This window comes from Orycteropus afer, unplaced genomic scaffold, assembly GCF_000298275.1.
Source record: "Orycteropus afer afer isolate SDZICR_OR568_19922 unplaced genomic scaffold, OryAfe1.0 scaffold00145, whole genome shotgun sequence".
NCBI lineage: Eukaryota > Metazoa > Chordata > Mammalia > Tubulidentata > Orycteropodidae > Orycteropus > Orycteropus afer.
The window spans coordinates 7087893-7115151 of record NW_006921732.1 but is presented as its reverse complement, the minus strand read 5'-3'; the positions used below and the strand labels follow the sequence as shown (position 1 = coordinate 7115151).

At 40.5% G+C, this 27259-nt stretch overlaps 2 protein-coding genes across 2 annotated transcripts in view; one reads left to right on the top strand and one right to left on the bottom strand.

Moving 5' to 3' along the window:
• Positions 1–15747, bottom strand: part of TCEANC2 (transcription elongation factor A N-terminal and central domain containing 2) — a 64922-nt gene extending 49175 nt beyond the window's left edge. The window contains exon 1 of the mRNA XM_007945936.2: positions 15646–15747. Within this exon, the coding sequence (XP_007944127.1) occupies positions 15646–15747 (102 nt within the window). The remainder of the gene's footprint in view (positions 1–15645) is intronic.
• A 1185-nt stretch (positions 15748–16932) lies between these two features.
• The window catches only part of TMEM59 (transmembrane protein 59), a 43952-nt gene continuing 33625 nt past the window's right edge, over positions 16933–27259 (top strand). Inside the window, exons 1-3 of the mRNA XM_007945935.2 lie at positions 16933–17121; positions 24007–24112; positions 25646–25740. Of these exons, the coding sequence (XP_007944126.1) occupies positions 16933–17121; positions 24007–24112; positions 25646–25740 (390 nt within the window). The remainder of the gene's footprint in view (positions 17122–24006; positions 24113–25645; positions 25741–27259) is intronic.

Sequence of the window (27259 nt, the reverse complement as noted above, 5' to 3'; positions counted from 1 at the left end):
ATTTGCCATCGAGTCGGCCCCGACTCATAGCGACCCCTCCTTGGGTTTCCGAGGCAGTATCACTACGGAAGTAGGATTGCCCAACCTTCCTTCCGAGGAGCAGCTGGTGGGTTTGAACCACCAGCCTTCTGGTTAGCAGTCAAGTGCTTTAGGCACTATGCTACCAGAGCTCCTAAGTGCTATCAACTAGCGAATAGAGGAGTACAGTACCCTGCTTGCATGGATAACATACAAAGAAAACAAAAATCATGGACAAGTCACTCCAACATACAATCACCAATTAAATTTAAACACAAAAACGTCACAATGCCTTGGAGACAAAAGAGCATCACAGTCCACACAAAGAAGCAAGATAGAGCAGGAGAAACAAGGGACCAGGATACAGACCTAAAACACATCCCTAAGGAAGACTCAGCATTGAACTCCCTGATAAAGAATTCAAAAGAATTATATTTAGGTATCTTCAACGAATTGAGAGACAGATCAAGGAGAACAGAGAAAACCCTAGAACAATTTCAAAAGACAATACAAGAACAAAATGACAAAATAAATGAAAAATTAGAAATGATACAAAATCTATACACAGAAATCCAGAAGATGAATACTAAATTTTCAGAAATAGATAAGACATTGAATGGGCAAAGGAGCAGAATTGAATCAATGGAGACAGAATTAGGGAGATTGAAAGCAAATGCCTGAACACCTCTTTGGAAAGAGATCAATCAGAAAAAAGACCAAAACAAAATGAAGAAAGCCTAAGGTTCATGTAGGACTTGTAATCAGAATTCCAGAACAGGAAGAGACAAATAAAACCGCAGAGAAAATTGTCTAAGATTTGTTGGAAGAGAATTTTCCTAGTATGATGAAAGATGAGAATATATCCATTCATGAAGTCCAACGGACCCCAAACAGGATAAACCCCAAAAGAAAATCACCAAGACACATCATCAGCAAACTTACCAAAACCATAGACAAAGAAAGAATCATGAGAGCAGCATGGGAAAAATGAAAAGTTACCAACAAGGGGCAACCAATAAGACTAAGCTTGGATTTCTTGACAGAAACCACGCAGGCAAGAAGACAATGGGATGGTATATATAAAACACTGAAAGAGAAAAATTTCCAACCAAGAATTATGTACCCAGTAAAACTGTCCCAGATATGATGGTGAAATTAGGACATTTCTAGAAAAGCAGAAATTCAGGGAATTTGTTAAAACCAGACCAACTTTACAAGAGATGCTAAAGGGTGCCCTTTGGACAGAGAAGCAACAACAGCCAACAACAACTGACCATTAACACACATGATGACATAACCCAGAAACCAACCCAGCTATGGAAGTATCCAAAGTAAATAAGCCTACAAGATTGTAAATGGAACCAGAGACATCAACTGACAAATGAGGACAACTACAAACCAATAGGGCCTAAGGCACTTGACCTCTAACCAGAAGGATGGAGGTTCAAACCCACCAGCCACTCCCCGGAAGGAAGGGTGGGCAATCCTACTTCTGTAGTGATACTGCCTCGGAAACCCAAGGAGGGGTCGCTATGAGTCGGGGCTGACTCGATGGCACATAACAACAACAACAACAACAAACCAAAAAGAGGGAAAAAACTGTGTCGTTACAGAAATTCTAGATGGTAGGGAAGTCAAGACAACTACAAGATAGTATAGACTGTTCTAAACTTGGGAAGAAAACTATACATCACAGGGTAACCTCAAAGAAAAATGATAAATCTTCACAACAAAAAAGAGGACCAGCACAAATATTCAGCAAATACTAAAACAATAGCAATGAAGGAAGTGATATCACGGTTCACAAACGAAATGAGCTCAGCATAGAAAATTATATGGAACAAAGGAATCAACACCATGAGAAAGCACTTAACAAAAATGACAGCAACAAATTCATATTTGCTGATAATTACATATCTGGCAAGAGACTTATCTCCAAGATTTATAGCACCAAACCATGGTACATACACATAGTGGAATGTTATGCAGCACTAAAGAATAATGTAGTGTCTGCAAAACATTGCATAATATGGATGAACTTGGAAGACATTACGCTGAGTGAAATAAGTCAATCACAGAAGGACAAATACAGTATTAGTTCATTGTTGTAGAGGGTCAAGAAAAGGTTTATATATGGAGGGAAACTTTCTTTGCTGGTTGCCAGGGGTGGGAGGGAAGGAGAGGGAACACTGAAAAAAAAAATGCATTGACCCCTGTCACTATAGTTTTGTGTATTTCACTGTACATAAATTATATTTCAATAAAATGCATTTTTTTAAAAAAAGAACTATATGCTGAGCATTTCTGATCCTGATGTGTAACCTGCTATTTCCCTAATAAACCCCATAATTGTGAGTACTGTCTGAATTCTATGTGGCTACTGCAGCAAATTACCACAGAAGTAGAGAATGGTATGGGAGGGATGGTTGGTATCAGAACCAGTAAAAAGGTTGGATGATGGAGGCATGTCTGACCTCCACCTCATAGGAATGAGCCTGGAGCTATTGATCCTGATGGTGATTCTCCTTCCGCCTTATGAAGTTACAGGAGTGCAGAAGCTTCCACCATGCCATTTTCTGTAGTTTTGATACCAGTAAAAATGAATTGGCAGCATCATTAGACCTCTGCGTCTAACTTCACAGGTAGGGAGAGGAAGAGAATCACCATGAGCCCAAAACTGATTCTTAAGAGGTGAACATCAAATACACTTCTGCCCCCCAGCCTTTTCACCAATTCTAATATCAGCTGTCCCTCTCATGGCATTCTCCACTTCTCTGCTAAGTTCAACAATTTGTTGCAATGGTCACACAGAACTCACAGACCACACTCACAGTTGTGGGGTTCATCAGGAAGGTAACAGGTTAACTCAGGATGAGGATCAAGAAGCATGTAGGCAAAATCTCCCTCTTTTAGTGCAGAACAGCTCTCTCAGCTCCTCTTGGCCATTCAGGGTTCCTCTCTACCCCATGAGGACAGGCTCCTCTTGGTCCCCTAAGGACAGACTTTTCTCAACTCTCTCAGAACAGACCTCTTTCTTGAACCTCAGCCTTTGGTCTTGTCTTTGCTCCATTCAGGCAAGTGTTACAAAGCTCTTTTAGCTCTGCCAATTAAGTGCCCTGAGGTACCCCACTTCACAGCAAGTCTCCTGCCTGAAGGCGCTCAGCTCTCTTGCTCCATGGGTTGGCATGCCTATTGTAGCATGCATGCCTCACTTGGTGGGCTGGGAAACCCACCACAGCTATCTCATGTCAGTCTCCTGGCTCTGCTGCCACTGTTTCTCTGCCATGCTTGCTGACATCTCTCACTGTCTCTAGGTCTAGGAGGTTCTCAGAGCAGAGACCTTGAGTACAAAAGGTCCACTATATTCCTGGTTCTTCTTTCTTGATGGTAGTGAGGTTCCCCCTTTTTCCTTCTGGGATTGGCTCCTTTTAAGCCTGGCAAGATGGCAAAACTGACCAATTCCCTTGTAAGAATTCCATATACCTTATTTGCATGGTCTTACCTCCACAAGGAGTCCATGCACCTTATTTATATTATTAGCAGGCTGCCTAATCCCTTGGTGGGCCCCAAACACCTTAACTGCATAGCCCCACCCAATCATTTTGTGGGAATCACAAAGACTATGGCTAGAAGGGCCATATTAAGTAATTCACTGCACTGCAATGCTTTGAATAGCCTATGGCTGCTTTATTTTGCTCCATCTACCTCATCCAATCTGAGAATATCTTTTAATAGGCATGTTTAATCTATTTGCATTTATTATGATTACTGATATATCTGGACATGCTTTCTCTTTGCTTGTTTGTTTTCCTTTCTAATCTTCTATTTAACAGTCTTTCTTTAATCTTGTTTTTTTTTCTTTCATGGTTCAGAAGTAATACATTCTATTCCTCTCATTTTAATGTTTACCCTTACAATTTTAAGATGAATGCTCAATGAAATCTAAATCTGTATCTTTCTCATTAAGACTCTATTTCAGTAACACTCTTAAAAATGTTCATGGCTTCTTTATCTTTCATGTGTCTTAATTTTTCTTCATGTTCCTGTCTCTCTATTTTTCTGTGACATATTCTGAGTGATTTCCTCAGCATTAGCTTCCGACTCATTATTCTCTCTGTAGTGATGGCTTGTAGCTGTTCAGTGTGCTTCTGCTTCAGTACAAACATAATTTCATTGGACAAATTCTTACCCCCACCCCGAAAATCTGCCTATTCTCTTTTCATACTACCCCATTCTTATCTTATGGTTTTCTATTTCTTTATCTTTTGGGACATTTTAAACATGTTAAATGGAAGGTCTTTTTCAGATTACCCTTACATTTTAGGGTAGAAATTGCTATTACTTGTATCTGCTCATTCTCCTTCTTAGTAATTTAATTTCCAGGATATTTGACCATGAGTTCATCTTTCATAGGCATAGTTTTCCATGGGATTCCTGTGAATTGTAGGTTGTGAAGTGTCTTAACAGGAAAATTTCAATTTGCCTTTGCCAAGGCCTTTGGATTTCCCTGTTTCTGGACCAGTTTTTATGTTAATTTTTTTCATCTTTGCAAACAACGCAAATTTGGACTATGTATATCCATATATAAGTGTGTGGTTCTAATTTATTATTATCAAACTCTTTTTCCATCCAAGACACTGAGAAGATTACAATCTTCATGATGCTTCCTTGGACCGGTAGATAGAATTTTTCTAGTTCACTTTTCACAAACAAGGTAGCCTTGTATGTGTCACTCCTACCTTGGTGTAGAGGCTCTATTCTGGTTACCTAGTGCCGCTCTGACAACAATATACCACAAATGGGATGGCCTTAACAAACAAGAGTTTTATTCTCTTATAGTTTGGAGGCTTTAAGTCCAAGTTCAAAGCGCCAGGCTCTAGGGGCTGGGTGAAAGCCCCTCGGCCTTGGGCTTCAGCTCTGCCTCCTGCTCCTGGCCCACTGAAGCTACAGGCTTTTCTTCACTCAGCTGCTGGCTGCTGAGACTGACAAGCCCAAGGTCGACAAGTAACAGGCAGTCCCAATATTACCAAACCACACGGCAGGCCATTATTTCAAGTCCATTAAAAGTCCCAAGATCGTCAGAGTATGGCAGGCTGCTGAACAATGACTAGGCTAAATGCAGGGTTCAAGTGTGCCATCAGCTAGAGACCATTTCCAAAGCTGTTTCTTATATACGGGAAGCAGACCACATCCCTAAAGCAGCTACTTAGCTGCTTGCGGTAGATCCCACCATGTAGTTGATTGCCACTCTCATCATGGGGAATAACTACCACCCAGCCACTCAACTAGCCCCAGCCAAACTGACATACAAACTTAACCACCACAGGCTCAATTCCAGTTCCCTACATCACAATGGCCTGAAGCCTTATTGTCTTGTCCCCACACTTATCTTCTTAGCCTCAGCCTCTAACCATTATATCTAGTTTCAATATTCCTAGTAACTATTCAGTTATAACTCCAACTTAACAGTTCTGGCTTTGGGTTTCCTCTTTCTTCCTAGTAAGTGGGGATTTCCTTTTGTTGTTGTTGCTTTCAAGTTCAGCTCTGTATGTGAGACATTTTATCCTGCATTTACACAGTTGGAATGGGGGTGAATGTTTCATATCAGATTGTTCAAACACATGGAACTCCAGAAGTCCAAACTCTTTAACATGGTTTAAAAAGCCTTCCATAACTTGGCTCCTGAATCTTTTTAAGCCTCATCTTTTGTTCTCTTTGCAGCTTTCTAATTCAGCCACAGTATTTTCACACCTTCTGCCTGGGACGCCCTTCCTTTGCCTTATCCACATAAGCACCATTTATTTAATAATTTTTATCGTGATTTGGGTGAAAGTTTAGAGAGAAAATTCATTTTCCATACAGCAGTTTCTACACATTTTGTTTCATGACACTGACTGCAATTCCCCGCAATGTAACTCTTCCCACTTTCTCCCTGCAGTTACCTCTTCCCTATGTCTCTCTTTCCTATGCATTCTTGCTCCCTGAGCTATTTCCCTATGCAAACACTGCTCTTCTGTTCTCCCATGATTAACAGCTCCAAGTAGTGTCTACTTGACGTAAATGTTCACCCTCTATGCCTATCTATTGCTTGGCTGGAAGTCACAGAAGTGAGTTCAATTCCAGACCTGAACGGTAGCTAGGGGCCATAGTTTCAGGGGTCTTACCAGGTTCTATCAGACCAGTAAACCTGGTCTTTTTTTTTTTTTTTTTTTTTTATGATCTTGAGTTTTTTTCCACATTGTTCTGCTACTCTATCCAGGATCTCCTGCACTGATCACTTTCTGAGAAGTTGACAGTGGTAGCTGGGCACCATCTAGTTCTTCTGGTCTCATGGTCATATAGGCTGAAGATTACATAGTCATCTAGTCCCTTGGACGAATTGTTTCCATGCATCTTTGATTTTCTTCATTCTTCTTTGCTCTGCATGAGGAGAGACCCATTGTTGAATCTAGATGGCTGCTTGCAGGCTTTTAAGATCCTAGTTGTTACTCACCAAAGCAAGATGTAGAACAATGTTTTTGTGTAGTATTTTATGCCAATTGAGCTCGATATCCCCTGTGACCATGGTCCCAAGCCCACAGCTCCAACCACTTGCTCCTTCAGGGTGGTTGGCTGTGGCTAAGAAGTTATCATTTCACCCCTTATTAACTTTATTATATATTTGGACATACTTACAGTACATACAAATACCTATGTAGAAATATTGTCTGCCAAAAGCAGCTATTTATTTTTGAAGACATTGTTCCCTTCTTGGCTTTCTCTTCACCATCACATTTGGCCGTACTTCCTTTTGGGTCCCTTTGTAACCTGTTCAGATTTGTTACTACGTCTACGCATTCTGCATATACTTATCTACAAAGCTGTCTTCCCCACCAGACATGAGCAACTTAAGGATTGGAACAATTTCTTATTTATCTACCCCAGTGCACAGTAGGTATAATTGAACAAAGCTATTTCTACCCACGAGGAATAAGTACAGTACAATTTTCAGATCTGAAATTTTAGGGCTGAAAGAAATAGAAGAAGTATCACTCAGTTACAGAGCAGAATTCCATAAATATCAAAGAAATGGTTCTTTATTTCTCTCCAAATAAGGGCTCCAAAACAGACACTTCAAGTTCATATCTGAATTATTTAGAGAAACAAGGGAAATGGACACAAAACATCAGTGGCAAAGCTACAATTAGTAGTGAAATAGTTATCTCAGGAAAGAAGATGGTCTTAAAATTGCAAATGGCTGAAATACCAGGTCTGACAAAATCAATCAGGGAAAATGATTCACTCATAAGTTGGGGCGAGGGAACAACATACTGCCTAGTTAATCCTAGAAAAGGAAAGGTTTATACAGCATTCTAGTGTGCTAAAACTAGAATCAGCATACTTTAGAATCTTTGAAAGTGAAGAGGACTTGAAGCACTTACTGATACAGATCAAAGACTATAGCCTTCAGTATGGATTACGCTCAACATAAAGAAAATAAAAATCCTCACAACTAGAGCAACAAACAAAATCATGGTAAACAGTGAAAATATGAAAGTGGTCAAGAATTTCATTTTACCTAGATCCACAATCAATGCCCATGGAAGAAGCAGTCACAAAATCAAACGATATATTGCATCAGGCAAATCTGCTGCAAAAGACCTCTTCAAATTGTTAAAAAAGTAAAAATTTCACATTAAGGACTAAATTGTTTATGACCCAAGCCATGGTGTATTTTCAATACTTCATATGCATGTGAAAACTGGACAATGACTGAAGAAGACTGAAGAAGAATTGATACCTTTGAATTATCGTACTGGTGAAGAATACTGAATATACATACAATGGACTGCCAGAAGAATGAACAAATCTGTTTTGGAAGAAATACAGTTACAATGCTCCTCAGAAGGGAGGCTGATGAAACTTTGTCACATACATTTTGAACATGTTATCAGGCGGGACCAGTCCTTGGAGTAGGACATCATACTCGGTAGAGAGTCAGTGAAAGAGAGGAAGACCCTCAACGAGATGGACTGGCACAGTAGTTGCGACAATGGGCTCCAGCAATGATTGTGAGGATGGTGCAGGACCACGCAGTGTTTCATTCTGTTGTACATAGGGTCTCTATGAATAGGAACCAACTTGACAGCACCTAACAATATAGAAAGAATCTAATAAAAGATTCCTATTGCAACAGAAAGAAGAAATTACTCTCTCTTCTAGGAGTAAAAACAAATTAAACGAGTTAACCTTTACCATTAAAATGCACATTACATAAGCTCTATTGAGTATCACTTTCACTGATTGTGATAAGGCTACAGCAAAATTACTTGTAACCTACTGATAACAGAAATACAATGGTTCTAATAATCTAAATTTTTATACTTCCTCTGGATGGCATTCAGAAGCCTCTATATTTTTTTTTTTCCTTACCCTATGGAGGCCTACTGTGTAGTCTAGTTCAGGTCTAGTTCTAGTTCAAGTCTACCTCTGCCACTTGTATCTACACAACCTTAGGCTACCTACTCAATCTCTAATCCTTAGACTTTTCACCTGTAAAATGTAAATGATAAAGATATTCATTTTTAAAATCCTAGCTGTTAACTCACTGCCGTCAAGTTGATTTGACTCATAGTGACTCCTCCTTGGGTTTCCGAGGCAGTTTCTCTACAGAAGTAGATTGCCCAATCTTCCTTCCAAGGAGTGGCTGGTGGGTTTGAACCATCAGCCTTCTGGTTAGCAGTCAAGTACCGTAGGCATTATGCCATCAGAGCCCCCTATCCTAGCTGTTACTAGGATTTAAAGAGTTAATATAGGTAAAACACTTAGCACAAAGCCTGACCCATAGAAATGGGCTCAATAAATGCTAGTTCCAATCATTATAGTTACTATCGTCATCATCATTTTCAGCTCCAGTTTTACCACATAAGCCTCTCCTTTTTTGCACAGGAAAAGAGAAAATTATTAATTCAGTTTTCACTATGTGCCAGGCACAATGCTTAGCCCTTTCAATATGCATTATTTATTTAGCACTACAACTCTGCAGGTTAGGTATTATTAGAGATTGTTACTACTAATATTACTAATGAGGAAACTGAGGCTTGAATACATTCAGTTCAACAGATTCTTGCCATGATAAAATTTAAAATGAGATACTAGTGTGTGGGAATAAGTAACAGCACAGAAAACGGAACTAGCTAACTACTGGAAGTCATACCTAACTCCATTTGTTTTTTAATTTGTCATTGTGTATATGTGAAAGTAAACATGAAGTATGCACACATAAAGGGAACAGAACAGTAAGTAATCAAAAAAACAAAACCCACTGCTATCAAGTTGATTCTGACTCATAATGACTCTATAGGTCAGAGTAGAACTGTCGCAAAGGGTTTCCAATGTTGCAAATCTTTATGGAAGCAGATAGCCTCACCTTTCTCCTACAGAGTACCTGACAGGTTCGAACCACCACTTGTGGTCAGCAGCCAAATGTTTTAACCACCATACCACTAGAGCTCCTGAACAGCAAGTACCACCTATCAAATCATATACCACTACTGCCCTCTAAGGGGCTCTGGTAGCGTAGTGCCTAAGGCACTTGACTGCTAACCAGAAGGCTGGCGGTTCAAACCCACCAGCCACTCCTTGGAAGGAAGGTTGGGCAATCTACTTCCCTAGTGATATTGCCTCAGAAACCCAAGGAGGGGTCGCTATGAGTCAGGTATGACTCAATGGCACATAACAACAACACCTCTGCCCTCTACCTGGCCAAATCTTCCTATTCCTTTAAGGCACCCTGTCTCTGTGCAACTTTCTCTGGCCACACCAGCAAATACCGGAGCTCTTTTCTCTCAACTTTCAATGCTTATTGTCTATACAACAATTTTTCTAATGGATCATGTATGATTTTATATCATTATTTATTCATTTATCATGATGTAATCACCTTTCCAAGATGGCAAGTCCCATGAGGACTCATACTTGGATGTTAACTCTCTCATAGTCCTTAACACAGTACTGGACTTAAAGTTTTTTCACAATAACATCAGTAGAATAGTTTACTATCAAAATCCTATAAGGGCACTCCCAAATAAAAATGACTAAGGAGCTCTGGTAGCATAGTGCCTAAGGCACTTGACTGCTAACCAGAAGGCTGGCGGTTCAAACCCACCAGCCACTCCTCGGAAGGAAAGTCGGGCAATCTACTTCTGTAGTGATACTGCCTCGGAAACCCAAGGAGGAGTCGCTATGAGTCGGGTCCGACTTGACAGCACATAACAACAACAACAACATGGTTTATTTAATAAATTTCACCTACAACGCAATGGGCATTATGTTAGGGCTTGGAGCAAAATCAGAACACAAAATACTGTGGTCCCATTCCTTAGGAGTTCATAGTGGATTGGGAAAACTGCAGGTAATCAGATAACAACAATACAGTAAGTAAGTGCCATGACAGATATCTGAACCAAATGCCAAGAGAGCATTAAAGAAGGAAGGATTAACTGCCCCCAAAAGACCCAAAAAGCATTTTGATATTCATTTATTTAACAAATATTTATTGACTATTGTGATGGCTAATTTTATGTGTCAAGGCTATGATTCTCAGTGATTTAGCCAGATACTGGACTGGTTGCTGTTCTATAATATAATGACCTTTCATGATGTGATCTGATGTTATCACCATTAACATAAAGCAATTAGTTGAAACAGGAGTTTCCTTAGGGGTGTGGTCTGCCTCCAGAATATAAATGGATAGTGCTCTCTCACACTTCCCCTCATGTGAGTGATCTCCTGCTTTCACTCTGTCTCTCTCTCGACCCGGCACTCCACTCCACACATGAGCTGCAGATTTTGGATTCACTAGCCCCACAATTCTGTGGGCCAGGTGAAGTCTCCAGCCTACCATCTAACCTATGGGTTTGGGACTTGCAGCCCCCACAACTCCCTGAGCCATTTCCTTGAAGTAAAGCTATATATTTACATATACATACGTCTCACTGGTTTTGCTCTTCTGGAGAACCCAACTAAGACAACCACTTACTATGTCCCAGGCACTACGATAGATCCAAGGACTCAGAGGTTAATAAAATACCCAATACTCATCCTTACAATCTAGAATTCACAAAGTGGCACTTAAGTAAGTTGACAAATGAGTAGGCATTCACCTTGTAAAAAGAAAGAGAGGGCTTTCCAAGAAAAGGGACTAGCATCAAATCAAAGCCCAAGACATGAAAGAGAATAGCTTATTCAGAGAACAGGACAAACTGGGGTATGGCCGGAATACATTCATGTGACTGTGGAACAACAAGAGATAAGAAGGAAAGGAACACTGGCAGAACAGGAAGGATCTCATATGCCATGCCAAGCTTTTAAAATTTTAATTCATTTATTGTACCCTACTGTATGCCAAGCCCTGTGCCAGGTACTGGGGACACAAAATCAGTAAAACATAATCTTTAACAAGCTCATAGTATAGCACAGCACAGGCATATAAAGAAACAATTACAATATAGCACAAGTAAGTGCAATGATATTTAAGGTACAGGCTCAGAGGAAGGAGCGAATACCTCAAACCTGTATCTGGGGAAAAGAAGAGTAGACAAGACAGACTGCATTGCAGAGGAACACTTGAATTAGATCACGATAGATAAATAGGATTTTGTGAAGCAGATGATAATAACAGTAACAGCAAACATTTACATAGTACTTACTATGTGCCAGGCTCTATTCCAAGCACCATATCTACATACTGACTCATCAAACTTAATGTGCTAGTTAAGTTTGTATGTCAAATTTGGCTGGGCCTGGTTGAGTGGCTGGGTAGCTGAATGTAGTTCTCCATGATGAGACTGGTAATCAACTCCATTGAGGAATTTATGGTAAGCAGCTGAGTAGCTTCCTATACATAACGAGAAGACTTGGGGAATGGTCTCTAGCCTGCAGCACACTTGAACCCTGCGTGTGTCATTGTTCACCAGTCTGCCATGCTCTGCCAACCTCGGGACTTTCAATGGACTTGAATTAATGGCTTGACATGTGGTTTGGTAACATTGGGATTGTGCCTTTTTTACTTGTCAATCTTGGGTTTGTCAGTCTCAGTAGCTAGCAGCTATCTGAGTGAAGAAAAGTCTCTAGCCCCAGTGGGCTGGTAGCAGGAGGCAGAGCTGAAGCCCAAGGCTGAGGGGCTTTCACCCAGCCCATAGAGCCTGGCACTATGAACTCAGAAGTAAAGGCTCCAAATTGTAAGAATAAATCCCTGTTTGTTAAGGCCATCCTATTTGTAGTATATTCCTGTCAGAGTGGCACTAGGTAACCAATACCCTTAATAACTATCTTATGAAAAAGGTATTATTATTAATCCCTATTTTGTAAAAGAGAAAGACAATGACAGGCTAAATGACTTTCCAAGGTCACACAGGTAGTAAGTTGCAGAGCTGGGATTTTAACCCAGGCAGTTTAGTTCTAGTAATTAAGAGTCTGTACTCTTAATGACTACACTGCATCCAAAAAAGGGTGCAAGGGTGTTTCAGGCAAAGAAGACAGCACATACAAAGATGCAGTGGTATGAAAGAGCATCACAACTTTGGGAGCTGCTGACACTGGATGGAGTGTAAAAAAGAACAGCAGGGGAGAAGGCAGACACGTACCAGGTTGCAAAAGGCCTTGGGTACCATGGAAAGAAATGTGGTCTTTATCCTAAGGTAATGTGAAACCACTGAAGAACTGGGCAGGAAAGTGACTGAGTAGACTTTCATTTTGTTAGATGTATTTCTCTGGTGTAAGTGTGAAGGAAAGAATGATGGGGGATGTCAAGGGCAGGAAGACAAGAAAACAGACCAGGGCACTGTTCTAGGTGAGAAATAACAAGGTTTTGAATCTAAAGTGGGAAGAGTGAATACCATCAAGCAGCAGCAGATTCAAGATATATTTAAGGAAACAGATTGAACATAAGGGAGGAGAGTTAAGGTTGATTCCTAGGTTTCTAGCTCCAGGTACTTGGTAGTTATGGATGTAAAAGTAAATGCAGGAGAATAAGGAATAGGTTTAAAAGAAAAGCTGATAAATTTAAGGACAATGTTACTCTGTGTGCCTATTGTTTATTATGATTCCATAATCTTCAAATCACAAAAGCTAGAATCACACAGTGATTCTCAGATAGAGTGCAAGTGGGGATACAGAAGGGAGCAGGGGCAAGTGGAGGCATATTAGAATCCAGGAGTTTGTGCATGCTGAACAAAAATCTGAGAAGCTGGACTATAGGAAGAAGAATGCAGCATCAAGATTGATGCTTGTTAATAACCTGCAATATGCAGATGACACAACCTTGCTTGCCAAAGTGAAGAAGACTTGAAGCACTTACTGATGAAGACCAAAGACTACAGCCTTCCATATGGATTGTACCTCAACATAAAGAAAACAAAAATCCTCAAAACATAAGCAACATCACGATAAATGGAAGAAAGACTGAAGTTGTCAAGGATACCTTTTTACTTGGATCCACAATCAACACCCATGGAAGCAGCAATTAAAAATCAAACCATGTACTGCACTGAGAAAATATGCTGCAAAAGACCTCTTTAAAGTGCTGAAGAGCAAAGATGTCTCTCTGAAGACTGAGGTGTGCCTAACCCAAGTCATGGTATTTTCAATAGCCTCCTATGCATGTGAAACCTGGACAATGAATAAGGAGGACCAAAGAAGAGTTGATGCTTTTGAGTTGTGGTGTTGGTAAAGAATACTGAATGTACCATGGACTGCTAGAAGAACAAACAAACCCGTCGTGGAAGAAGTACAGCCGGATTGCTTCTTAGAAGAATGGCTAGACTCTCTCTCTCATATTTCAGTCATGTTGTCAGAAGGAACTCTACAGAAAGGTATCATGCTTAGTAAAGTAGAAGCATAGCAAAAAAAAAAGGGGGAAGACCGTCAAGGAGATGGACTGACACAGTGGCTGTGATGATGGTCAAGTACGGCAATAATTGTGAGGATGGTGCAGGACTGGGCAGTGTTTTGTTCTGTTGTACACAGGGTCACTATGAGTTGGAACCAACTGGATGGCACCTAACAACAAGAACAGGAGTTTGTGTATGACTCTATGTGTAGTTCAATTAGCATCCTCCCGTTTTACCTTCAGAGAGCTCAATAACACCATCCTGCCAGCTTCTGTCCTTCACTGAGAATTACTGCTGTATCTAATTACCCAAGAACACTCTGAAAAAGTAGAGACAGTTGAAAACTTGAATGTATTTCATGAAACCACAGAACTGCAAGGCTAGGAGACTTTAAAGATCAGCTAGGGTTCAGTAAGTCTCAACCAAGGGCTGCTTGGAAATAAGTAAGGGTGTTTGCTTTTCTTTTTTAATTTTTATTTCTTTTCTTATTTTTGCAGTGTTTCTACCCAAAAGTCCAGCTGAGTATATAAATCAAGCACTCAGGACACTCCCTTGCTTTTTCAGTCCTTCTAACATTTTCTTTAGCCCCAGAGCCCCTCATTCTCAGAGATTCTGCCTGGAGGTACAAGTTTGGCAGTTGTCTGCACAGAATGCATGGATGGATAAGGTCACCCTGGTGAAGACCAAATACATGAAATGTAACAGAGCTCTGGGGAGTACAAACATTAGGGGTCTAGTGGAGAAAAAGGAACCAATGAAGAAAAAATCAGAAACTTAGGAGAAGTTCAAGAAAATAAAGGAGACTAAGTATAAGCTTTTTTTACTCAAATAATTATTTTACCATTTATTGGATACCTACATTAATTGATTCATTGGTTGTCTACCCTGCATCGATCCCTTGCCTCTTTCTTGTTAACAGAAACCAGATTAAGTTCAGGTAGCAAAGAGTCCATTAAAATACTGTAGTCTCTTGCCTAGTCTTAGTAGTAGGTGTGGAGTCCATGTGATACAGGTCTGGCCAATAAACTCTAAGGGTACATATACCCTTATCCAGTCCTTAGAAGCTCTGGTGGTGTAGTGCCTAAGGCATTTGACTGCTAACCAGAAGGCTGGTGGGTCAAACCCCCCATTCACTCCTCAAAAGGAAGGTTGGGCAATCTACTTCCATAGTGATACTGCCTCAGAAACTCAAGGAAGGGTCGCTATGAGTTGGGTCCAACTTGACGGCAGTGTGTTTGGTTTGGTTTTGGTCCTTCCCCATAGTGGCTGGTGGGTTTGAACCGCTGACTTCTGGTTAGCAGCCAAATGCCTCATCCACTACGCCACCAGCTAGCAAAGTATTCGTAAAACCAAAATGATTAGAAGAGTATAGCAGAGGTATAAAACAAAACCAAATGCACTGTCATGGAGTCGGATCCAACTCATAGCGACCCCCCCCCTTGGGTTTCTGAGGCGGTATCACTAGGGAAGTAGATTGCCCAACCTTCCTTCCAAGGAGTTTCTGGTGGCTTTGAACCACCAGCCTTTTGGTTAGCAGTCAAATGCCTTAGACACTACGCCACCAGAGCTCAGAGGTATAGATATTAAAAATAAGTGTAAAGGATAAGAAGAAAACAGAGTGGTCCGGTGCACTCTGGGGAGGGATATGGCAAGAAATAATTCATAGGTTTTCTAAGAATAAAACCCCTCGGCACAACCTTGCTGTCACAGTTCTATGCACATTACCACATTACGCTAGTCCCAGATCCCTTCTCACCTTCAGAGATTCAATCGTGGCCTGCTTGTAAACTTTTGCTCCAGGATCTTTCTTCTGAGGGCTATTTTGGACTCGAGGCGTTCGGATGATGAATTTATCCATTGCTAGGGGGATTCCAACTACCTCCACGTGCTTGCAGTGCCGTTCTGTTCAAGAAAGAAGGCAAGTTCTAGAGTTTCACCAAGACTACTGTGATGACTGTTCCCATGACATGGACAATTGGGTTCTATATACTCTGGAAGCATTCCTGAATTATGAGGACTCGGGTAGAATTTACAGAAGGTTAAGATTTCTTCTTGTAAAAGAAAGATCTTCCTAAGAACTGAAGTTGTATACAATGACAGTCCTACTTCCTGAGGTAGGAGGCCCCTTAGCTTCCGGAAGTGCACGGTGTGAAGGGGATGCTAATATTAGGCCAGGCATTGAACCTTGTGCCTTCTAAAACCTATTCCAGCTTGGGTTAGGTTGTGGGAACACTAGGGTTCCACTGGGCTCGATGAAGCCCTCTTAACTACCCTACCACAACCATCCAAAGGGTTCTCTTAGTAACCAACAACCACCCTGAAGCCTCAGCGGACTCCTCAAATAAACAACCATCTTCCGGAACAACTACTCAGTGGTCAGAAGGTCTTAACTACGTCTGCCGTGCTCTGGATCCTCCTAGCAAATGGAAACCCATCCACCTCAGCGCAGCACTTATGAGTCCAGGCAAGGATACCTAACAACCATCTGACAACAGACGCACCAAGAAAAGCAGCAGCTGGGTCCCTACAAAGCGCACTTTCTGAGCTCCCAAGCCCTGATCGCCGCCGGGGAAACTGAACATTTACTCTCAGTGCGGAAGAAGGTTGGAAGAGGTTCCACCCGTACAGAGAGCGTCTCCGAGCCGCAGCTAACTACACTCCCCAGAATGCACTGCGAAGGAAAGGACTGTGGGCGTGTCTAGGACTGCTGTAGTTATCCGAAGCGAAGTTTCCTGACGGCCTTATTCGCCTCCCAGCCGCGGAAAACTACAGCCCCCAGCTCGTCCCGCGGGGAAAAGGGTCGGGGGGCGCCATTTCGCGCTCTTATTCGCGATGGTTAGCTCCTCCTTACGCCAGCCTAGGAGGAGTTCGTAGTACCAGAGGTGGGGCCAGAGACGGCAGTTTCGCACTGGTCTGGGCGGAGCTGAGGAGACAGCGGAAGCGGCTGCCCGCGGGGCGGAGAAGGGGGTTGGCCCCGGAAGGAGGAGGAAGGTCTGAAAAGAAAACAGCAACAAGCTGAGCTGCTGTGACAGAGGGGAACAAAATGGCGGCGCTGAGTGGGCACCTCTGGGTCAGAGCCCAGCTGGGGCTCCCGCCGCTGCTGCTGCTGACCATGGCCCTGGCTAGAGGCTCGGGGACCGCTTCGGCTGAAGCATTTGACTCGGTCTTGGGGGATACGGCATCTTGCCACCGGGCCTGTCAACTGACCTACCCCTTGCACACCTACCCCAAGGTAGGGCCCGATTGAACCGGGCAACAACCCATCCCTGGCCACCCATCTTCTTGCTTCCTCACACCTCAGTCTGCTCTGGGAACTTGGCGCTGAATCGACCTTGCAACCACTGTCCCCCACTTGTGTAGCTTCTGTTTTCCTCCCTAATCTTGCCTGTAACCTGCTCCAGCTGTCATTACCGGAAGTGTGTGCTGCACCTACTTTGTGATAGGCTGGGGGGAGGGGGCGGGAGGACAAAGATGAGAAAGACACGGTTCATTTCTTCAGCATGGGAGACGAGCACTCCCAAGGGAGATAAGGATAGTCGTACGAAATCCTCACCTTCTAGGAGATTCTCTTCCAGTCAAGGAGTGGGGGGGGGGGGGGGGGGGACGGACAGATACGCAAGTCCGCAAGAAGGTTAGGTCATAACTAATGTGTACTGAGCGCATCTCTGGGCTGGAAGCGCACAGTCTGTTCAAGGAGTCAGACAATTTCACTATAATATGAAAAGTGTTTAGGAGTCGAACCAAGGAGTTGTAAGAGCGCATGGGAAGGGCTTTCACCTAGCTTGAGTGACTGTGCAAGGCGCTGCCAGTAGGGACTGGGGTGTCTTAGGGAAGAAGCAGTTAGTTTTTTGCCTTCAGGGAATTTACCACACAGTGTAGAAGATAGGATATTGGGAATTCGTGAAGTAGGTAAAGAAATAAGACCCGGAGGGAGAGGGCAAAGCCTGTGGACGGGAGTGGCCCTACTCTGACTCCCTGCCCCTACCCCTGCGTCCGTCCGCAGCCTTTCTTTTCATTCCAGCCCACTTCTGGAGTTTGTCCAGTTTCTTAAAAGACTTTGTTTACTCAACATCCTGAGTTGCTTGATGACTCCCCCACCCTTCACCATATGTAATTTGGGTATCCTCTATCTTTCCTTATAATAGCCTGCTGAGATTTTTGGTCTTTTTCTCTTTGTTTTTCCTTCAACTCCTTTATGCTGTCTGCTTGAACATTGTGGCTAGCCCGCTTTAGTCTTTTAAACTTCGTAGTGGCCACAAGGAGAGTTCCAATGAAGGTTGGGACGTTTCTTACTGGCAAGCGCTTTCAGATTCGTGAAATGTTAGCACTTCCCATGTGTCTGTTTACGACTGGATTTTACATTACACAAAGATTATCAGTGTTCAAGAAAAGGTGTAGGACAGAGGATTATCCTAAATTATTAGAGGCAAAGATTGATGTAGCAAGTGAGAGAGAGAGAAGTGAGAAATCCTGATTTTCAGATTTAAATCCATGAACACGGTTCCTCAATGCGTTATTTTCTTGTCTTATAAACCTCTCATCATTAAGAACATTGAGGAGACTTACTGATACTAATTTGGAATTGAACTGAGGTATATTTTATACAGTTTTAGTGTTTGGGCTTTTTGTTTTGTTTTGTTTCCTTTTTTAAGTTTTGCCAAGCAAATCTGTGGTATGAACCAGATTGTTGGGAAATATAATTAAACAATTTGAAAGAGTATACATTTCTGTAACCTTTGGGTACTTTATAATATCCACTGCATTTTAAGCCTTGATGTGATAACAGTAAGTCATTATTTATTTATTTATTCATGAAAGTGGTTCTCACCAGGAACTCAACTACCTGGCTCTTTATATGTTCTAGACTTAAAAATGTATTGGCTGTACCTACTATTTATGTATCTACTATCTGGTTCAGTGGTAAAATTCTTTCCTTCAGGAGACCTGGATTTGATTTCCAGCCAGTGCATCTTATGCTCAGCCACCATTTGTCTGTCAGTAGTGGATTATATGTTGCTATGATGCTGAATGGGAGCTCTAGTAGTGTAGTGCCTAAGGCACTTGACTGCTAACCAGAAAGCTGGCGGTTCAAACCCACCAGCCACTCCTCAGAAGGAAGGTTGGGCGATCTACTTTTGTAGTGATACCGCCTCGGAAACCCAAGGAGGGGTCACTATGAGTCGGCTCTGACTCAGTGGCACTTAACAACAACAACAACATGATACTGAACAGGTTTCAGCAGAACTTTCAGACTGAAGATGGACTAGGAAGAAAGATCTTGTGATCTACTTTTGAAAATCATCCATTGAAAATTGGGATGAAAATGGGTCTGATCTGCAGCCAATCATGGGGACAGTGCAAGGCCAGGCAGCATTTCTTTCCATTGTGCATGGAGTCGCCATGAGTCGGGTACTCTATAGCAGCTAACAACAACCAATAATCTGTTAGCCAGTATCGTGGGGAATTTACACCCATTATGATTAAAGCATTTGGCTGTTAACCAAAAGGTGGTGGTTTGAACCCACCAGCCCCTGCACAGAAGAAAGACGGGCAGTCTGCTTATATAAAGATGTATAGCCTTAGAAACCTAGTGGGGGTTGCTGTGAGTCAGAATCGACTGAATGGCAGTGAGTTTGGATTTTTTATATCCCTAATTCTCACAATAACCCTGCAAAGTAGAGTTTTACAATAGAAGAAATTAAGTGTCTGAAAAGGCATGCCCAATGTCTCATAGTCAAGAATTTGTGAACTAGGACTTCAACCCTAAATCTGGCATTTATATACTGCCATTCATTAATAAACTTACATTAAAAATACCTCACTTATTTCACTGATATCTATTCACCCTCCAAATTATTTTGCTTTGTGGTTTAAGAAAAAAAACACTGTGTTATAAGAAATTAGATGAATTTTCAAACTCACTTGTGCTCTTTTGGTTTGATACTTGTAACTGACAGATATAAATTGTATTTTAATGACTCCTTTCTTGAGTTATTTGTTGTAAGAAAGTAAAATCCTTTACCTTTTTGTAAGTATCTTAAAAATTACTATATTTTATCCTTTTACTGTCCTCAGAGGTGCAATTGCATAGTTTGACTGGGGCCAAAATAGAACCAGACTGTGTTTTGTTTTGTTTTTTAATAGAGGTGAGCTCTGGTACCATATAAACCCAGATTCCACTCCCAGCTCCACTATTTCTAGCTATGTTCCCCTGCTAATCACTTAACCTCTCAGAACTTTGTTTCCTCTGCCTAGCACAGTGCATAACACACAGCCAGTCATTTGATGTACTATAGATAGCTATTTGTTCTATGTTATAAAACCGGTTTGGTTCAAATAGTACGCTAGATAGTGGGAGAATAGTTAGCTTGACTTAGCTCAGGATGAGAAAATGTGTATCTAGAAGATACAGATATGATCATTGAAGGATCATCTCATTACTTAGCTGTATTCAGTTCATTGGAGTTCCTAAGTGGTGCAAATAGTTAATACACGTGGTGCTAACAGAAAAGTTAGTGGTTCAAATTCACCTAGAAGCTCCTCAGAAGGAACCCTGGTGATTTACTTCCAAAATATAAGCTGTTAAAAGCCCAATGGAACACAGGTCTCTGACACATACAGGGTTTCCATGAATCTGGATTGAGTTGGCAGTATAATATAGTGTAAAAGAACAAACCAAACCCAGTCCCATTGAGTCAGTTCTCACTCATAGCAGCCCCCATAGGGTTTCCAAGGCTGTAAATCTTTATGAAAGCAGGCTGCCTCATCTTTCTCCCACAGAGTGCCTGATGGATTCAAACAGCTGACCTTTTGGTTGGCAGCCAATGCCTTAACTACTCCACCACCAGAGCTCCCTAATATAGTGTAAAGAATTGTCTAAATCTATGAGAGGTAAGAGTCAGTATCAGCACAAAGCTGGTTCCTATGAGGCAGAGGTCAGATATATCTCTGCTTTTCTACTTCTCCATTATTTCTGACACCAGCTGCTCCCCCCACAACATTCTCAGGGTTTAATAATTCATTACAGTGGCCACACAGAACTCACAGACCATTTTCACAGTTACATGATTTATTAGGCAAGTAACAGGCTACAACTCAGAATCAAGACCAACGTAGAAATAAAAGGAATAACTCAATCAGCTTCAGGAAGCACACAGGCAAGGTCTGGAAGAGTCCCCACATTAGAGAAGTCCCTCTCTTCAGTGTAAGACAGCTTCTGACCAGGACAGCTTTCAGAGCAAAAAGGCTCACGGAGCTGTCCTCTGGAGCAGCTCTAAGACTGTTCTCGGCCAGCGCTACTGCCCTCTAGTGATAAGCAGGCATGGTTTCTCTCCTAGGAGGCTGCTTTCTCTGCCATGGAGACCTTGCCCTGTTGGGCTGTCTGCCATCTGTCTTCCCACTTTCAGTCTTTCTGCTGCTAACTGGCCCAGCTCATAGCCAGTGTAGCAGCTTCACTTTGTGACCGCTCTGTTCTCACATGGCTCTGTTTCTCTGCCAGCCAGCTCTTAGCTGGCAGCTCCCTCAGCTGCAGCTTTTTACCGGGCCTGAGAGGGGACTCCGTGTCCTTTCACTCCCCTCCCAGCTCCTGTCAACCAGGAGGCCTTAAAAACCTTTGCATCTCAGCCATTTATATATCCCAATCCTCATTAGTTTTTCAGCCAATCAACCCTCAGTTACCCATGAGATGTCAGTCAACTTAAGTCTTATACAGAAGTAACATTTTCTGCAGGCAGAAACCAGTCCTTCCTGGGCAAAAGTAGCAGTCCACTCTGTTAGTCTTAGCATGATGCCTGGCACATTGTGGATGGTCATTAAATACTACTGTTATATGTATTGTTGTTGTTGTTGTTATGTGCCGTTGAGTCGTACCCGACTCATAGCGACCCCTTCTTGGGTTTCCGAGGCAGTATCACTACGGAAGTAGATCGCCCCATCTTCCCTCCAAGGAGTGGCTGGTGGGTTTGAACCGCCAGCCTTCTGGTTAGCAGTCAAGTGCCTTAGCCACTATGCTACCAGAGCTCCCATTATATGTATTAGTGCAGCATAATATTAATGATATTACAGCTTTTTATAAATTTATCATCTTTATACTATTTAAGATTGACACAAAAGCCCCATCTTCATTTAACAACTAAAGAAACTGAGGTTCAGATTAAATAACTTGCCCAAGGTTGTCAGAATAAGTGATGAGACTGAATGTCAGTCAGACCTAGGGCTCTTCACCATGCCATGCTGTCTTCTGAAATTGGCACCAGATAGGTTATTAGGTTGATTTAACAAAAGAAAGCTTATCTGAAAATGTGAAATGGCATACAGCATAGGTGATGCTCACTTCATCTGTGCAATATAAGGTAATATGTGGTGCTCCAAAGATATGAGAATTCTTCCACTGTTTTACAAAGCCTACAAAAGCAACTCAGGTATGAAATTTATCTTAATTGTTTAAATTCTTTCCATTTCACATTAACAACAAAGGAAACTAGAACTGAGGTCTGAAAATGTGCTTCCCTCTAAGTGTATAATAAAGTTTGTTTAATGTTAGACTGGAGTCATCTCTTCTTAACTGATTGTTGCTGCTTCATACATTCTACTAATCCTTCTGCTAGAGAGAAAATCATCCTTTGTATTTTGTTGGTTGCTAACAGGTATATGCACATACTATTTCCTTCCTTATTAGGGGCTTGCTTGCCAGTTTGTATACAGTGGGTCACACAGTAAGTTGAGGGGGCTTCCCCCAACACACGCATTAGTTTGTTTTAAATATTGTATGTATATCATCCAAGAAAAACCTCTCAAAAACACTATTCTTAGACCTGTAGTCTTACTAAGCAGTTAACATTTTCCACTAATGAAGAATATATGTCCATCCTATCTTAAGCTTCTACACGTATATAATGATACCTGTAAACTGTTTGCTATTTTAAAAATCTATTATGATTAATAGGACCCCTGGTGGTGTAGTGCCTAAGGCATTTGACTGCTAACCAGACGGCTGGTGGTTCAAACCCACCAGCCACTCCTTGGAAGGAAGATTGGGCAATCTGCTTCTGTAGTGATAGCACCTCGGAAACCCAAGGAGGGATCACTATGAGTTGGATCTGATTCAGTAGCAGTGAATTTGTTTGTTTGTTTTTTAAATTATGATTAATGCTACTACCATTTATTGAGACCCTTGTAGGAGTAGCTAGAAAGCACTGTGCTAGGAATAACTATCTTCCAGAATTATTGAGGAGCTTAAAGAAGATAATTCATAGCATTGTCTCCTTTTATGATGAGAACACTGCAATATAAACAGGTAAAATAACTTACATAGAACCACTAACGTAAAAGGTTTTGATCCCAGTATAGCTGATTTCAATAGCCTTTCCAGTACTTCACACTGTTGCTTTTCTTTATGTGTTTTCAATTAAAGTCAAACAAGTTAGAAAAAATCTTTTCATGTAAGCATAATTATAGATGTATATTCTTCATGCCTTGTAGCACCATTTACTGTGTGAAGCTCATCATGAAACTTATCCTGATAAGCCTGTGGATTTACCTTTTTTTGTGCAAATAACATGCCCGCAAAAATAATGTGTGTGCACTTACAACGGGCATAATGTGCTTAGGAAACTAACACAAGAGGGGATTGCACAGTTTGTAAGTGCCATATGACATGCACATTATTTGTGTGAAAATAAGGTATATGAACATTTGGATGTGACAGAACTGTGGATCATAGAGTACTTGCTTACTCATTTCTACCTCTGTTTTCATTACGTTGCTGTTATTTTTATTTACAATTTTCCCCCCACAAAATATGATCTTAGAAATCAGAAAAAGAGTGATGTTTTTACTCACTAGGTTTCTTTCTTACTATCACTTTTAAAATAATAAGCTAAAACTTCTTTAGATAGCAGAGGTCTCCTATCATTTCTTTTCCTTTCAATTATAAAATTTTTATGTATTCAAATAGTATCAGTACTGCTAAATTTAAATATATAATAAATATATATAATAATAATATATATTTATATTTATAATAAATCCTACTAATTTTGCTTTCTTCTTGAACTTTTTTTCTGTGAAGGAAAAACTACTATTTTTTGGTAATCCTCCCTGTTCTTGAATTCCCTAGGAAGAGGAGCTGTATGCATGTCAGAGAGGTTGCAGGCTGTTTTCAATTTGTCAGTTTGTGGATGATGGAATTGATTTAAATCGGACCAGATTGGAATGTGAATCTGGTAAGATGCAATCCTAATGACATCAGCAATACAAAACGCTGTTTTCTTTGAGTTGTATTTTGATTTTTATATAATTTCCTCAGAAAATGAAAAACATACTGTTTAAACTAGTCATCCAGCATATTGTGTTTATTATGAAGTTAGAGTTTAAGTAGCTGCTGCTAGAAATTTCATGGGTTTTAAATTTCATCTTTTTGGTTGTGACTGTGTTTATTTTATATTATGGATAGGACACCTTTGTTTAACAGGCATTCGGTTTAGACAAATGCAGTAGTATTTACCCCACTCATAGTTCATCACTACCTTTTCATAAATAGTATAATTTTCCTAAACCTTTCAATCATAAGTTAATTGACATAACTCCAGGTATTTTACTGAGTCAGGCCTTTGACTCAGTATTTAATAGTGTATTCTTTGTGGGTCATGCCAATACGAGGAGAAACCAGTCTTTGTCATCTGTTAAACCATTCTTCTTACCTTTTGCTGAAAGAGATGTGTCCAATAAAAGAAACCTGTGATCAGGACAAAATTGACATTTAACTTTTAAAATGTTAACCATTAAAGAACTGTAGTGGAACCCTTCTCCTTTTATTACACTGTTTATTCAGTGTAACAGGAGGTACCTCTTTCACTGTTGCAATGCCCTCACTCAAATCCAGTCTTCTGTGATTATCATAACTTTGTCCTTAATCACTCAGTATCCTAACTGCCCATCTTTATATGTGCATAATTCTGTTCAGGTGATTAACTAGCACCTTTAAGAAGTGTATTACAAGTACATGACTGGGTTAGAAAGAAATATAAAATTCTTTTAGTAATGTAGTATTTTATCACAAGAAAGAAATGACTTTAATGAACTAAATGAAGAGAGTCTGTCTGGTAGAGTCATATTTCAATTTTAGAATTGTTTGTTCTCAAATATTTTCTGAATTCAGTTTTCTCAGAATTTAGGGTGATAGACCGATTGCTTTATTTTATTTTTCCCTTACCATGTGTATACTCTTGCTTTTCAACTAAATAATCCAGTTCTTAACAGTAATAGTGTGTGTGTGTGTAAATCACTATATTGCATTATTTCATTCAAATAGCACCATGAAGTAGGTCGTGTTTCCATTTTATACATACAGAAATAAATCAGTAGTTAGAGCAGTTAAACCGCTCAGCCTAGGTCACATGCACAGCCAATAAATGATTTAGCAAAACTTGCAACAGGTTTGGTGGATGCCAGTCCAGTGCTTTTTCTACTACACAAACCTTATCTATGGGTCCTCTTATCTGAATGTCACCATATGGCCAGAGTCTGAGTGTAATTAATACATGTGTCCTGGAAACATTTGACTTGTAGGAGGGAGAAGATGGGGGGCTTTATAAAGTAATACATTTGCTGTTCTTACCAATTTGGAAATTCATATTGATGAAATGCTTTTAAGTTTATAAGAAACTTCTCTATAAAATGCCAAATCTCTCTCTTTTCTGTTCTCTCCTTTCCTTTCTCTTTTTGTTTTTTGTAATTTGATTAATTTTCTCTTACAGCATGTACAGAAGCATATTCCCAGTCGGATGAGCAATATGCTTGCCATCTTGGTTGTCAGAATCAGCTGCCGTTCGCTGAATTGAGACAAGAACAAGTACGAAACTAAAGTGCTTGCTTAAATAGCACTGATTCATATTGCTTTAAATGTCTGTTGCCCTTGATACTATTTTATGTTATATTTTGTATTTACTTTTCAGCAAATCAAAAGTATATATTTGCAAATAGAAAAGGCAATTGAATCATCATTTTTGTATAATGCTTTACTTTTTAAATGTATGTTCACATCCATAATCTCAGTTGGTTTCTTTTCATAGCCCAGTGAAGGTATTATCCCCATTTTGCATGTGAAAAGCTGAGACTCACAGAAATTGATTGCCAAGAGTCCTTTTTCTGCATCCTGACTCTCATTGCCTTCACTTAGATCATCACTTCTCTTCTATATTGTTAACTAACGAATTATTTTCCCATTTTAACCCTCTGTAGTCCATCCTATACTTTGTTTCCAGAATATTTTTTCATAAATAGAAATCTCATATCATTCTACTTCAGTAGTTCCCCATCACATACATGTAAGGTTGAGTCTAAACAATTTATCACAATATGGCCCCTGATAATTTCTCCATTATGATCTCTTATAATTCCCTATATTATAAGAGATGCTTCTTTTCATGGACCTCACCAAATGGAATACACAGAAATTAGATTGACTACATCTGTGGAAAGAGGAGATAGAGAAGCTCAATATCTTCAGTAAAAACAAGGCCAGGAGCTGACTGTGGAACAGACCGTCAACTGCTTATATGCAAGTTCAAGTTGAAGCTGAAGAAAATTAAAACAACTCTACAAGAGCCAAAATATGACCTTGATTATATCCCACCTGAATTGAGAGACCATCTAAAGAACAGATTTGACGCATTGAACACCAGTGACAGAAAACCAGACAAATTGTGGAGTAACATTAAGAACATCATACATGAGGATAGCAAAAGGTCATTAAAAGACAGGAAAGGAAGAAAAGACCAAAATGGATGTCAGAAGAGACTTGCTCTTGAACAGAGAGTAGCCAAAGCAAATGGAAGAAATGACAAGATAAAAGAGTTGAACAGAAGATTTCAAAGAGCAGCTAAAGAAGACAAAGTCAATTATTATAATGAAATGTGACAGACCTGGAGTTAGAAAACCAAAAGGGAAGAACATGCTTGGCATTTCTCAACCTGAAAGAACTGAAGAAAAAATTCAAGCCTCAAGTTGCAAAATTGAAAGATTCTACAGGCAAAATATTGGATGATGCAGGAAATATCAAAAGAAGATGGAAGAAATACACAGAGTTACTATACCAAAAAGAATTGGTCAATGTTCATCTATTTCAGGGAGTGGCATATGATCAAGAACCAATGGTATTGAAGGAAGAAGTCAAAGCTGTACTGAAGGAATTGGCGATAAACCAGGCCCCACGAATTGACAGAATACCTATTGAGATGTTTCAGCAAATGAATGCCATGCTGGAGGCACTTACTTTCTATACTGTGAAATTTGGAAAACAGCTACCTGACCAACTGACTAGAAGAGATCCATATTTGTACCCATTCCAAAGAAAGGTGATCCCACAGAAT